Genomic DNA, 13876 nt, shown 5'->3' on the forward strand with positions numbered 1-13876 from the left:
TTATATATATATATCGTTACCCAAGCATTCTATTGCTCGCGTAAATATTAACATTTTGAGATAACTGAAAAGATACTTGGTGTGATTATTTTCCACCCATCGTGCAACAGTTCATTCGCCATTTTATAAAACGTGTGCGATACGGACATTAATCTTTGTTGCACGTTTATTTTGCAGTTGGAAATTGGGGGGCGTTTTTAATCGTGAACCCCAAACACGATGATCAATCTTAACTTCCTTTTCTACATGTCCAAAATAGTATTTAATGTTTATTTTTCAGGTCATCACAAGCAAATAGGAAAAGATATGCTTCGTTTTCAAATTAAAAAAATCTTTATCTGCGTGGTTTAAATAAGATTTATAAATAAAATCTCTTTTTAAAAGGTACACGTCAGGCACATAAAATTTATACAGAAAAAAAAATATACTGCATGTGGTTTCGTTTTTAAAATTGTTTGAATAGCAGTTGCGGCATAAAGAAAATAATTCATTAAACTTGGACCTGCTATGGTTTCAAATGAAGAAATTATCTACAATTAAATCCATGATAAATTGTCTGTTCCGCCTGTAAGTGCAGTTTTGCAGACTTGCGTCATCCGTGCTCCGTCGGTGTTCACCTCCGCATTAGTTAAGAACCGCATGGCTTGATTTCTTATGTAAGACCTGCTTACCAACGACGAAGGGGCCGGGCAAAAGAGATTTATGTCTACGTAGTTCTTTTAACTAAGTCAGGAGTCAGTGAATTAGCTAGGATGGTCAGGTTGGCTATGAATAGGCTTGCTGTGGATTTAAAGGACCAGGACTATTCAATAATTCTAAAAGTGTCCGACCAAGACGGAAATCTATCGGACTTTTTAACCGACGAAAGTTCGAAACGAGCTACGGACATGTCCGACTAAACTGGAAATGTGGCGGACGTTTTAATCACACGCCCGAAACGATTTAGGTGTGTGCCAAGGAGCACGTCTCTCCTGAAAAATATGCCCTGAGAGACTAAATGTAAAGTTTTTTTAGCGAAAAATATGGCGAGCGAAATTGCTCGCGTAGTAAATCTGACGCGAGCAATTAATTGCTAGGGAGGTTATTTGCTCATGGCAAGGCCTGATTTCTTATTTAATTTCCCAATATGTATACAAATAATGTCCTGATAATTTCTGTTTCTGTAACTTGATCTGAACTTTACACCAATGCTGGATGTTAAAGTCCGGCTCTAGCTAGGTACGAAGCTAGCCTAATTAATTGCTATTCTTTTGAAGTTTCTGTTCAGTTTGGATTAAGAGCTTTTTATCGTACTGTCATAAAAACGTGTTCTACAAAATAAAACTGTTGTGTGATTTTTAGCTGGACAGGGTATACAAACAGGCTGTATTCGCTGTTTTTATTTAAACCGAAGTGGCAATAAAGTTTTGTTGGAAAATGTATTATGCCTATTTGATGCCACGATTAATTTTTGACTTTTCATGGGAACTTTTCCCATAAAATGTTGCAGGATTCTTTTTGCTTTAACAGGGTAAAAACAGGTTGTAAACTGTGTTTTTATTTTTAAATATTACAAAAACTTTTCCACAAAATAAAATTGCTGAGTGATTGTTTTAGCTGCAAAGGGTACAACAGGCTGTTTACTGTCTGTTTATTTCAACCGAAGTTGGGATAGTTTTTTGGAAATGGATATTATGCCAAAACGTATGTGCGACACAGTATACATACCTGTATATAATCACTCATCCTAAAGTTAACGACAAGCTGTTACCTGTGTTTCTGTTTAACAGAAGTTGCGCTAATTTTTTTAAAGGGTAATAAACATACATATATGTGCAACATTTTTTACCTGTACGAAGCGCTCACCCTGGATTAAAATTTATTTTTTATGTTTTCTCGGAAACATTTTGAAAAGATTCGCAATGAAAATAAACTGTATTTTTGTAGAAAAGTTATTTTTTGAAAAATATATTACACCACGATTTACGTACTTGTACTAAAGTGCTGCACATGAATGTGTGGCATAAGTTACAATTACTATTTATCGCTCCACCAGACATTTAACGCCGGTGTCGCGGAAAATAAGTACTCCCCTAAAAAAGTACTCCCCAGTATTTATTTCCGGGAAAAAGGTACTCCCAAGTATATATTTCCCAGGAAATTGATACTCCCGGGAGTACTCTTATCCTAGGAAATAAAGACTCCTTCGGGAAATAAGTACTTCCAGGAGTATAAATTTCCTAGGAAATAAGCACACTTAAGACATGAAATAGAAATTGAGGGAATTAATTTTCGCTTATTTGCGGGTTTTCTTTGCCAAGATTTGAACCAGCGAAGTATATTATTTCGAAAAGTTCTTGAAAATTCTTCACAAACCCCTAGGAAAATAAAAGAAACTCGTCCCCAATAGGTCAAAACCAGGAAAATTAGCTCACGCAAAATGCAATTTTTCTGATTTTATTTTTTGACCGCGAAAATGGATTCCCCTCTTAAGTCAGATTTTGTCAGACTTTTAGACCCCCCTCCCCTATGAAGGCTGCCGTCATATGTGAACGATCCCTAAGTACGAGGGTAAACTGAGCCTTGAAGTATAGTTTTGACAATAATTATGAATTGTTATGAAGGCTATCACGTGATGTAAAAATATTTCGAAATTTTTTTGATGACGTCGCGATTTGGGGAATTTTTGGTACTGGGAGAACAATTCGCGATAACTTTTGATCGGATGAAGCAATTCGCATGAAATTTTGCACAAAGGATCCTTGTTATGAACACGTGATGTAAAAAAAATTCGAAATTTTTTTGATGACGTCACGATTTGGGGAATTTTTGGTACTGGGAAAACAATTCGCGATAACTTTTGATTGGATGAAGCGATTCGCATGAAATTTTGCACAAAGGATCTTTGTTATGAAAGCTATCACGCGATGTAAAAATATTTCGAAATTTTTTTGATGACGTCACGATTTGGGGAAGTTTTGGTACTGGGAGAACAATTTGCGATAACTTTTGATCGAATATAAGCCGTCATTATTAATTTCTAGCGAAATTTTCGACTTTTCAGTCGTCTTTTTTTTTTTTTGCCATAAACTTGTTTGTGACGAAAGTATTTAATTGATGGCAAAATCATTATGGGAAATGAAAGAATGAAAAAAGAGAAAAATGTTTTCTGTGAAGAATGATTAGTGTTATCCGACATCACAAAAACTCAACATAATAAAGATAAAGAATAAAAGAAAAACGAAATAAAAACTATTTTAATGCATAATAATTGTTAAAATTTCGCAGTGTAAAAATCAAACAAGTTGCGAAAAAAATCAAAACTAAAGTCAGATAAAAAAGGGAAATTTACAATCAAATCTTACTCTTTTTCAATTGTTGCTCTTTAGCTCAAAAAGGGGTGTTTTCGGTATCTAAAAGCGTAAGTAAATTTTGGCATTTTAGCCTTCATTTCAATCAAAAAATGGTAAGTTAAGGTAAGTAAAAAACATATAAAATAATACAACAAATCTAGCGAATGAAACGTACCGTAATTTATATATGATTAGCCTTATCGTTTAAAATAGAAAAACGAAATAGAAATTATTTTTTGTTTTGTTAATCAATTCGAAAATGTGTAGTTCCTGTTCTCAAAGACTTGCAATAAACCAAAACCAAATAAAAGTCTCTCTAGCTATAAAACTATAAAACTATAAAACTATAAAACTATAAAAGGTAATGAAGAAAAGAAAAAATTCAATCAAGAAAAATAATCAACAAATATAAAAAATTATCAAAGATAAAACTAATGTCATTCAAAAGTAAATCAAATTTCGGACACCTTAGGGAAGGGTCTCAGTTTTTGTTCTTCCAGACATGATATCAAATGTGCTCGCATTCTATCAACAACAAATACAGCGTCAGAGGGTGACTTTCCGTCCAGAAGTTCAGCTGCAAACGCTATCGCGAAAAGGCCACAATTATAGGCATCAGGCTGCTTTTGTACTTCAACGAAAGAAATAATCCCTTTCCCAGTGAAGTAATTTTTGTATAAGGATTTGATTGATTTTTTCGAGGAGCGCGTTAGAAATTGATTCAAGCTGTCGCAAACTTGAACGCGACCATTAGAGCAAAAGCTGAGGATCCAGTGATTGCGACCATCATGAAGTAGTTGGATGTGCTCTTGGTTAACGGCTTCATATGGCTCAACATCTTTCTTTTGGGAATTCAGGACTGTCTGGAACGTCAGAGGGGTTCCGATTTCTTGACAAATCAGCTTTTGAGCCGCATCCATTAGGTTGTCGTTCAACCAACTATCTTTAGGGATCAAGATATCCTTATCTTTTTGTTTCAAGATATAGAGACGGTTACGAAGCCACTCGTTTGATTCGGTTTCGGGTAACTGGCTTGTTTTGGGAAACGATTTTCTCCAAAAGACACGATCAATTAGAAACCAGCTGTGCTTTTGCTTCTCAAGAATCAACCAAGCCGATTTCCAATTTTTGTGTGAGATTGCTTTACAGACATCATCGATCGTGCCACTTCCTGAACCAAAATGTCGAGAAAGTTTGATTACACTCACTTTCACTTTGTTTCCATAGAATGGTAGTTTTTCCAGAAAATCACTGTAGAAATCCAAGTAGACGGATGGCAAGAGGCTACTTCTTCTTGGTTGGATGATTGTTCGAAATCTGAAACAAGTATTTGCAATGGATTTGAAAGCACCAAAATCATGTTTAATTGAATATTCTAAAATCAAGACGACGATCTCAGTGGGAAGAAGATCAAAATAATTTTTCTGTTTTTTACGTGAACTGAGATTGGTGTGGGTTGTTTCAGCTTCTGGTTCACCTCCGAACGATTTACCTTCGTCTCCAGATCTTGCGGTTCACCTTCGTCTCCAGACTCTTGCGGTTGACCTTCGTCTCCAGACTCTTGCGGTTTACTGGTATCTTCAAACTCTTGCGGTTCACTTGCATAAAAAGGTTTTACGAGGGAAACATTATACTTTTTTTTCAATGTAACCCCTTTTGCATTACTGAGTTCACATAAGCCTCTTTTTGATATCGATGTTAGAGTGTATGGACCAACCCATTTGAATTTGAATTTCCCACCCTTTCGATCTTGTCGTTTCAGATCTTGAAGGAGTACTTGTGAGCCAATGGGTATGGTTGATTCAGGCTGACTGTGGCGTCTATTGTAATCTCTTTGTTGCTTCTTCTGGGCCTTTTCGATGTTTTCCCCTGCAATACAGTGTGATACTTCTCGTAGCTTCAAGCTCGAATTTAGGATATCTTTGAATGACTCAATGTCGAAAGGATCATCACATTTGCCAAGTTCTGCAGGTTCCTTGATCAATTCGTACTTTACGTCAATGGGTAAAGTAGGGTGTCGATTATACAGTAAAAAGAAAGGCGAAAATTTTGTCGAAAAGTGAATACATGCGCGGTGTGCAAAAAGAACACCATCGATAACATCTACCCATTTTGCTGGATTTTCTTCCAAGACTTTAATTGACGTATCTTTAATAGTCCGATTCTGCCGTTCGCACAATCCATTGGCCTGAGGGTGGTAAGCTGAGGTCACCCTTTGGTCTGTCCCTGTCAGTTTAAGCAAGGCATCAGATACTTGGTTCACAAATCCTCTCCCTTGGTCGTTAATTTGTGTCTTAAAACAGCCATGACGACAGATCATTTCGTACAAAATCTTGCTACAGTTGGGGCAGTTTTGTCTTGAACAGGTTTGGCTTCTGACCATTTTGAAAAATAGTCAATCAATACAATCAAGTGTTTGTAGCCATTCATTTCGGGTAGATTGCATATATCCACCCCAACTTGTTGCATAACATTTGAATCGACATGGATACTTTGAAGTTCAGGTGAGATCTTCTTGACTATTTTCCCTTGTTTTTGGCATTTTTGACAAGTTCGAATATAGTTTTTAACATCATCGACCATACCATGCCAATAAAATCTCTCGGATACTTTTTGGTAGGTCGAGTCGCGTCCTCTATGACCACTCATTGCCACTGACTCGACAGTTTCATTGATGCCCTCGTGTATGTCGTGAATGATGGCATTCTTTCTTTGATTTTCAAAAATAACTCTTCTGGTCCCTTTAAACGTCAGATGACCATCAACAATTGAAAAGTTTTTACTCGATTTCCTAAAGTTACTTTTGTCTCCTTTTTTTTTATATGAGCAGGGTACTGCCCATTTCTAATATAATTCTCAATATCTTGCAATTTCACATGCTTATTCGTCGACATGTTGATTAAAATTAAGAAGCTTGAATAACATAAACATTCGAATTTTTTCATACACATGCAATGGAGAGTCTTCTTCTGGGAGTGCTTTTTTCCTAGGAAAAAAGTACTCCGTAGCTTTAATCGGGGGAGTACTTATTTCCTAGAGGGAGTACTTTTTTCCCAGGATAAAAGTACTCCGGGAGTATTTATTTCCGGGAAATAAGTACTCCGGGAGTACTTTTTTTCAGGGAGTACTTATTTTCTGCTACACCGGGTAACACAGTTACTTGCGACTAAACCAGTCATTTCAATGCCAGGTCCACCGTCTAGTTAGTATAATAAAAAAATAGAATATTGATATCCATAAAAAAAGTTAAGTAGGCTATGTGTGCTGTAAATCCATAAGCATATATATTATGCACCTGTGTTTTTCATATATATTCATGCACTTTTGGTCTAATGGCTATGACACTCATGCAAATGAGAGATCCAGGTTCAAATCCTGGACAGGGCTAGGAAAAACAATTATCGTGCATCTACAATAACCATTTACATATCATAAAAATGCCACGTTTAAAAATGGCAGTTATATTTGTTCGTCTTGCCATGTTTCAAGGCATCTGTTCAAAATAAGGCCCACTAAAAATTTTCGCTTGCGAACCTAGGAGACCCTGTCCCACCCTTTCCGTATTCTTCAATAAGTTGCACTCCCGCTTAAATCTACCATTATGTTTTTCCGACATTTAAAAAATCCGACATACCCGTCGCGAAATAACTCTGATCTGGCGGCGAAATACACGTCAGTCGGCTTATCACGATATATTTGACGTATTTTGCTTTCCGCACTATATATAAGGAGTTATCGAGGCATATTGAAAATAACGCTAAATGACGACCCAAACCCCTGTTTTGCGGAAAAAAGATGTCGTTTATCGATTTTTTGCCCCTACGGGTCTTAATAAAGGCCTAATCTGAGAGTCGGAAAATGGTTAATACGTCATTGTCGGCCATTTTTTAAGGATTTTTTTCTGCAACACCTTTTTCTTGTGGAGCAATATTATTTCAAATCGACTCAACACAGGCAGGAATATGAGACTGGGTCCTTTGTAGCGCCGAAAGCTAAAGTGCTATTCTGGGGTCACGGTATAAGTGACTTGAGTAACGAATTTATCACACTGAAGTATACTATATTGCTGTTTAAATTTAGTATATGGTATTTCTGGGAAATCTTTTTTATAGTTTTTCATAGTTCAACTGGGAAAGTTGCTAGCTAAGTCAAGGGAATGGATCGTACCATACATTTGTGCCCGGAGTTGCTAAGGTTACAAAAAATTATTCAACATTTATAAAACGCTGTTGAAAACAATTTATTTCATACTTAGCTAGCTATCAAAGTTCTTTGTTTCCTTACTGAATATACATATAGCTAGCTAGCTACGTGCCACAATCTAACAACTTTTACCTAAAAACTTGTAAAATAAAAAGCACGTTACACATTCTTTTGATAAATAATGCTTCTAAAAAGATTTCATCACTATAAAATATAGTTTCATGTTGAACAAATAATAACTTGGTTTGAAATAAAACTTTGTAAAGGTAAGCGTTAAAAACATAAACAATCAAGATCCATCGTTCTCGACATGGGGAAGTCAAGAACGAGGACTCGATCAAGTTGCTTTTACTGGACGCAGAAATTATAACAGTGTTAATTACTCATAGTAACCCATATACTGGTTGTAAAAAGAAGCCTCTACCAGGGTCTTGTTTAGCCGTCAAGTAAGAGCCAGCTGTTTGGACATTAGGCAAAAAACCCTGGGGACAAACAAGGATGGCCCGCAAGAAGCAGGTTTAATAAAACCACAAAAGCCACTTACATTATCTTCGTCGGTTTGAGTCGTTGAACTTCTTGTGACTTCAGGTATTGCGGGTAAAGTCTGAACGCTTGATATTCCCAACGAGTCTACCTGTTCATGTGGGAGAGAACCATTACTTGCATTGTCATACACTTTATGGTTGGACCATGGATAAACTCCAGATGGTTTAGAGAGTACCGGCTCTTTTTCGTAGAGATTATTGTTCTGTTTGCCATTGGTAAAACGATTTGACGTTCTATAGTTTGACAGTTGTTGAAATGATTTAAAAGCACTGACGTCTTCATTATGATTTAAAACATTCTGACTGGATGATTCTGGTTTTACGAGAAAAAAGTGGTTTTCAGCCTTACAAACAGTATTACTTTCAATGTGATTACGTTTATGGCAATCAGTGTTTGAAGAAGAAAAATGTACTGGCGGTTTACTTTTACGTGTTTTAGGAGAAGACAACCCATTGGTTGATTTATGACTGTATTTTTTAAATAAGCCTATTTGATCGGTAAATTCAGGGGAACTGGTTTCCATCATTTCACTGGATTCACAAGGGGATTGTTTTAAATTACAGCCGTTTTGATTATGTTGCTCATTGTTTAGAAAACTGCAGACATCAACATGAAAACTGAGTTCACCGTTAACGTTAGGTAAGTTGAGTACAGTATTACAGTCGCTAATTCTATTCATCTCTTTCCACTGATTAGTGGTTTCAAGACTATGCGTTTTCGAAGTATCCACAGACATTTTAGGGCTGTTATTTTGTTTGAGTGAATTAATTTTATTTTTAAGGTGTCTGATTTCCCGTTTGTAATTAGCTTTCACATAATCAAGACGTTTCGAAAATTCTTTAACGTATTGGCTTTGTATGGTAACAATTTCGTGTTTCTTCTGGATGCTTTCAGACAGCTTTAACTTCTCAAGTTGTTCTATTAATTGCTGTTTCTCATTTAACGTTCGTAAGATCTTCTCGTTGTCAAGTTCCATTTTATTTTTCACGTTTTGTAATTCAGTTTTTAATTTATCTAATTGTTCAGACATGCTGGCATTTTCCGTTTCTTTCTTGCGTAACAGTTCAGCATCTTGTTTGAACCTCTCATGCAGCCTCTTACCCTCCCTTCTCTCACAATCCAACAGCTGGCGTAATCTGTTTACCTCGTTTTCAAGAGCAGAGCCTTTTGTTTTAATTTCTTTAAACAATAATAAACTAGATTCCAGTTCCCTTCGGAGACTGGCAATTAATTTTTCATGTTGTAGCTTTTCTCTTTCTAGGAGTGCGTAACGACCAGAAGACTCAGTAGCCTCTTTTTCAAGTTTGTTTACCTCGCATTTTGTTGTTCGTTCCTTTTCTTGACAGCTTGTTATACATTTCAATAATTCGTCTTTCTCGTGTCGTAATAAATTGATTTCATGCGACAAATTTGAATTTTCTAACCGTGTATTTATAATGATATCTTCGCATTCGGTTACGGTACGTTCAGTCATCGCTAATCTACTTTCCACAATTTTGTTATTGTTTTTATTGGATTGAACTTTTGAGAATAACTCTTCCTTTTGTTTGTCGCAACGACGAAGCTGAAGATTTAGTTTATCATTCTGTGATCTTATTTTTTTAATTTTGCTGTCGTATTCCTTTTTCATTTTATCGAAATTTTGTTTCGTTACTTTTGTATCGTTCTCAATTTTTACCTCCATTTCGCGAATTTTACGACTCAATTCGTACTTTTCCGTCGTCAGCGAATTAATTTCACCAGATAATTTTTCGTTTTGTTTTCTTATGATTTTTGTTTCTCTTTCAAAACTTTCCTGCAATTGTTTGGTCATATCGTGTCGTAGTTGTTGTGAATTATCGCAACCCATATCTTTGTGTTTCGTAGCGTCTTTCTTTATGTGCAGTAACTCGCTTTTAAGTTTGCTTATGTTTTGATCATATTCGCGTTGCTGTGAATCTAGTTTACGTCGATGTTCCTCTTCAAGTATCTTTCGAAGATTTTCGCCCTCTTCTTTGTAGTATCTTTCTAACTCTGACCTTTCTTTTTGAAATCCAGTTTCGATTTTTGACGCCTGTTGTTTCCACACCGACGCAACTTCAAATTTTAAGCCCTTTAAATTTTCGACTTCGCTTTTCAACGAACGCAGTTCATTATCATGTTTTTGTTTTTCTCGTAATAACTTTCGTTCGTAATCGATTTCTAGTTTTTCTTTAATGCGATCTTTTTCTTTACGAAACATTTTTTCAATCGTTTCCTTCTCCTTCTCAACTCTATCTTCTATCTCAAGCGTCGCTAAAAATTCTTCCGGAGTTACGATACGATTTCCACCGACGCGTATTAAAAGTTTACTTGGTTGCGACTCATCACGTGGTCTCGCTTCACTACCGACGCTCGTAAAAATACTTTCACTTTCTTGACTCGATTTTCGCATCTTCACTTTGACATCCTTCACTTGTTTCTGAAAACTTTGTAACAATTTTTGTCTTTCTTTAATAAAACTTTGAATTAGGTTTCGTTTCTCTTTATCATGTTCTTCATTCAACATCTTCTTCTCCAACATAAAACCTTTAATAATATCACTTTTCTCATTTTCGTAATACTCTTCAATTCCCGATCTTTCTTGGGAAAAACTCGTTTCTAAATCGTCGTGAAATGTTTTAAATCTTGTTACGACTCTATCTGCGACATTTTGACTAACATGCTGTTTAATTTCGTGCGAAATCTCCTCGATATTATCACTCGTTTCATCAAGATTATAAATTTTAAGATTTGTGTGTTGCTCATTTCCCTTGGCAGCCATTTTAGCGTCTTTTCTTCCGCATCTTCGCAAGTTTTAAATTAGTCTTTCTGAATAATTAAAAACAATGCATTCATTGAGAACATGCTGAAGGAGAGCTCGAAATGGCACCTCAGGCAAGTTATTCACGCAAACAAATGTTCTCCTACATGGGTATAACGCAATCAACAGAGTTTTAGAAACACATCGGTATAAAAACCATGGTAAATTGACCAATAAAAAAAACTTTCCTTACCATGCTTCAAAATCAGATCATAAACAAAAAATTTTTGGGTACTAAATTTATCTATCAAAACAAACAAACAAACAAACAAACAAAAAACAAACAAACAAACAAACAAAAACAACCTCACCTTGTTATTACGGCTCATCGTCCTAACTAAAAATGTTATTGTATGTGACAATTTCTTCTCGCTCTCTGTTAATATAATTTTCACGGAAACAGGACGTGTGTCAGTTCTTGTGTCAAAAGGTTTGAAGTTTTTAGTTTGCTTCTACAGGTTATACGTCTACAGGTTATCTACAGGTGTTCCATTCGGAGTGTGGATCTATAGTTGTATGCCTTACCGATTAAACTAGGTACATAGCGCACGTTTACTTCGTATAGGTGAAAAAGTAGAATTAGAGAAATGTTCGTTCTGCGACAGTGACGCCGAAGTTGTCTCCATCGACACCGACTCGTCTAAGACCCCGCTGCTACTCCACCTATTAAAGAACTTAGTTATCAACGTCGATATTGAGCAATCCTTGCCTCGTCCTTTCTCAGACACCTCCGCTAATTCCTCGATGAAGGCTATACATCGATCTTACCAAAAACCAACAATAAAGACCAACGAATTTTTTCCTACTTCCCTTCCTTCCCCACACACGTTCTATGGTCCTCACGGACAGCCCTTTCCTCCATACAGAATAAAGTTATGTGAGTTTGCAACAACTGTGACCGTATACTTTGCGAATATGATCAATATAGTGAAGGGTGGTATGTTGTGTCGGTCAGGCTATTACAACCACATCAGGCGCAGATTACAAGATATATTGCAGATTAATCCTTTCTGAAAGGAAAACTGAGTAACCAACATCAAAAAACCGTCTAAAAAATATGTGATTCCAAAATATCAAGAGTTGTATGGCAAAGCTGTTAGTCAGAATCCCTATGTGCTCCAAGACCAAGACTCAAAAGATGTGCGACAAGGCCGTTATTTCCAACCCCGCGATGCTGAGCCATTTCCAGATCAGTTTATTACTCAAGATATGTGCGATAAAGCTGTTGAAGGAGAGTTTTATGCCCTCCAGTACATTCTAGACCAGGTCGAGACCAAGACATGTGCGATAAAACTTTTGATCAGAATATCCACAGACTCTTTCTAGATCGGTTCATGATTCAAGAGATGCGCGGTAACACTGTAGAGGCAATGTCCTTCCTACCCCAATATGTTCCATATCAATTCATTACTCAAGAGATGTGCGACAAGTCTGTTAATTGAAATCCCTGGATGCTCCAGATCAGTTTAAGGCCCAAGAGTTGAGTAATAAGGCCGTTGAGAGAGACCGTAAAAGACCCCGGTATGTCCCTATCCACAACAGAGAATTTGTTTCAGATAACCTCAAGACCCAAGACATGTGTGATAATGCTCTTGACAAGTTGTGGAATTAAGGTATATTATTCCCTAGACTCTATAGTCCAAAGAATCTTGTCCATCATAAATATAAATTCCCTCTGAAAATTTAAGAAATAAAAAAATGTCTACGTGGTCAAACACCAAAAAAAAATTTTCTGTGGAAAAACAGTCAATGAAGATCGAAAATTAAGCTCTTAAAAGGATTTTACTAAATTTGAAAGAGATGTGACTTAAACCCACATTTTTTGACAATGCATATTCTAAAACTTCCCTAGCAACCGGTTGTATTCCTGTGCTTATATAATAATACGGAGTTTATGTGACGGTCACAGTGGATATCGTTGTTTTCCTTTGATGATGCCGAAATTGTCTTTGAAGTTGCGAAAAAATATGTCTCAAATGTTAAATATTATGACGTTACGGCGCGACGCCAATAACACGCCTTCAACGTCAATATCCTATATTAAATTAATGAAGCCATTACAGTGCACTTAAAATTTTGAGGCCAAATAACTTAGAAACGAGGTGGTGACGTTAATGATTTTTCACCGCATGGGTAACTAGGGACCACGTAGGACCAATTTGGGTAATTTTCCCAAACCTGGATCCCGAATCCGTTTCGGAATGGACGGGTTCATGACGTCATCAAAAAGCCTTTAAACCCTAATGTCTCTGCAACCGTTTATCAAAAGTACATAATCCTATACAATTTCTTGATCAGCATTTCAAGATCTATACGTTGAAGGCAACAGGTATATAAATTTTTAAAAAATATATTTTGGGTTTTGACGGGTCATTGCTGACGTCAGCAAAATTTTTAATCTCTGATATCTCCTTAGGCGTTCGTCGAGAACATATGATCCTATACATTATTTTGACCAGCGTTTCAATTTCTACAAATTACAGACAAAGAATAAACAAATTTCGCGAATTTTCTTCACTGCTGACGTCGGCAAAATATCTAAAACAACTTTTTTTTATTGACCTTTTGCCTATGTGGATTTCTCCACGGGCTTTATTGACTAGTCTATATAATAATACGGAGCTTCCTGACGTCATCTCCTGCGTGGATAACTAGGGACTACCTGGGACCAATTTGTGTAAGTTTCCCAAACCTGGGTCCCCGAATCCGTTTCGGAATGGACGGGTTGATGACGTCTTCAAAAAACATTTAAACCTTGATATCTCTGCAACCGTTTGTCAAAAGTACATAATCCTATACATTTTCTTCATCAGCGTCTCAAGATCTATACGATGAAGGCAACGGGTATACAAATTTATAAAAAAAAATTCCGTCTTGATGGGGCCATTGCTGACGTCAGCAAAATTTTTAAACCCTTCCTTATATCTCATTAACCACTCATATCAAAAGCACATGATCATATACATTTTCTTGA

At 36.4% G+C, this 13876-nt stretch overlaps 1 protein-coding gene across 4 annotated transcripts in view; it reads right to left on the bottom strand.

Annotated features, from left to right (window-relative positions):
- Window positions 1–10899, bottom strand: part of LOC130662664 (repetitive organellar protein-like) — a 28441-nt gene extending 17542 nt beyond the window's left edge. For all 4 annotated transcript variants that reach the window (XR_008989069.1, XM_057461566.1, XM_057461565.1 and 1 more), the window contains exon 1: window positions 8080–10899. Coding sequence is in view for 3 of the 4 variants with exons in the window: in XM_057461566.1 (XP_057317549.1) it covers window positions 8080–10863 (2784 nt within the window). In the remaining variant the exon portion in view is untranslated. The remainder of the gene's footprint in view (window positions 1–8079) is intronic.
- Window positions 10900–13876: the final 2977 nt, after the last annotated feature.

Source organism: Hydractinia symbiolongicarpus, chromosome 10 (genome assembly GCF_029227915.1).
Source record: "Hydractinia symbiolongicarpus strain clone_291-10 chromosome 10, HSymV2.1, whole genome shotgun sequence".
Classification (NCBI taxonomy): domain Eukaryota; kingdom Metazoa; phylum Cnidaria; class Hydrozoa; order Anthoathecata; family Hydractiniidae; genus Hydractinia; species Hydractinia symbiolongicarpus.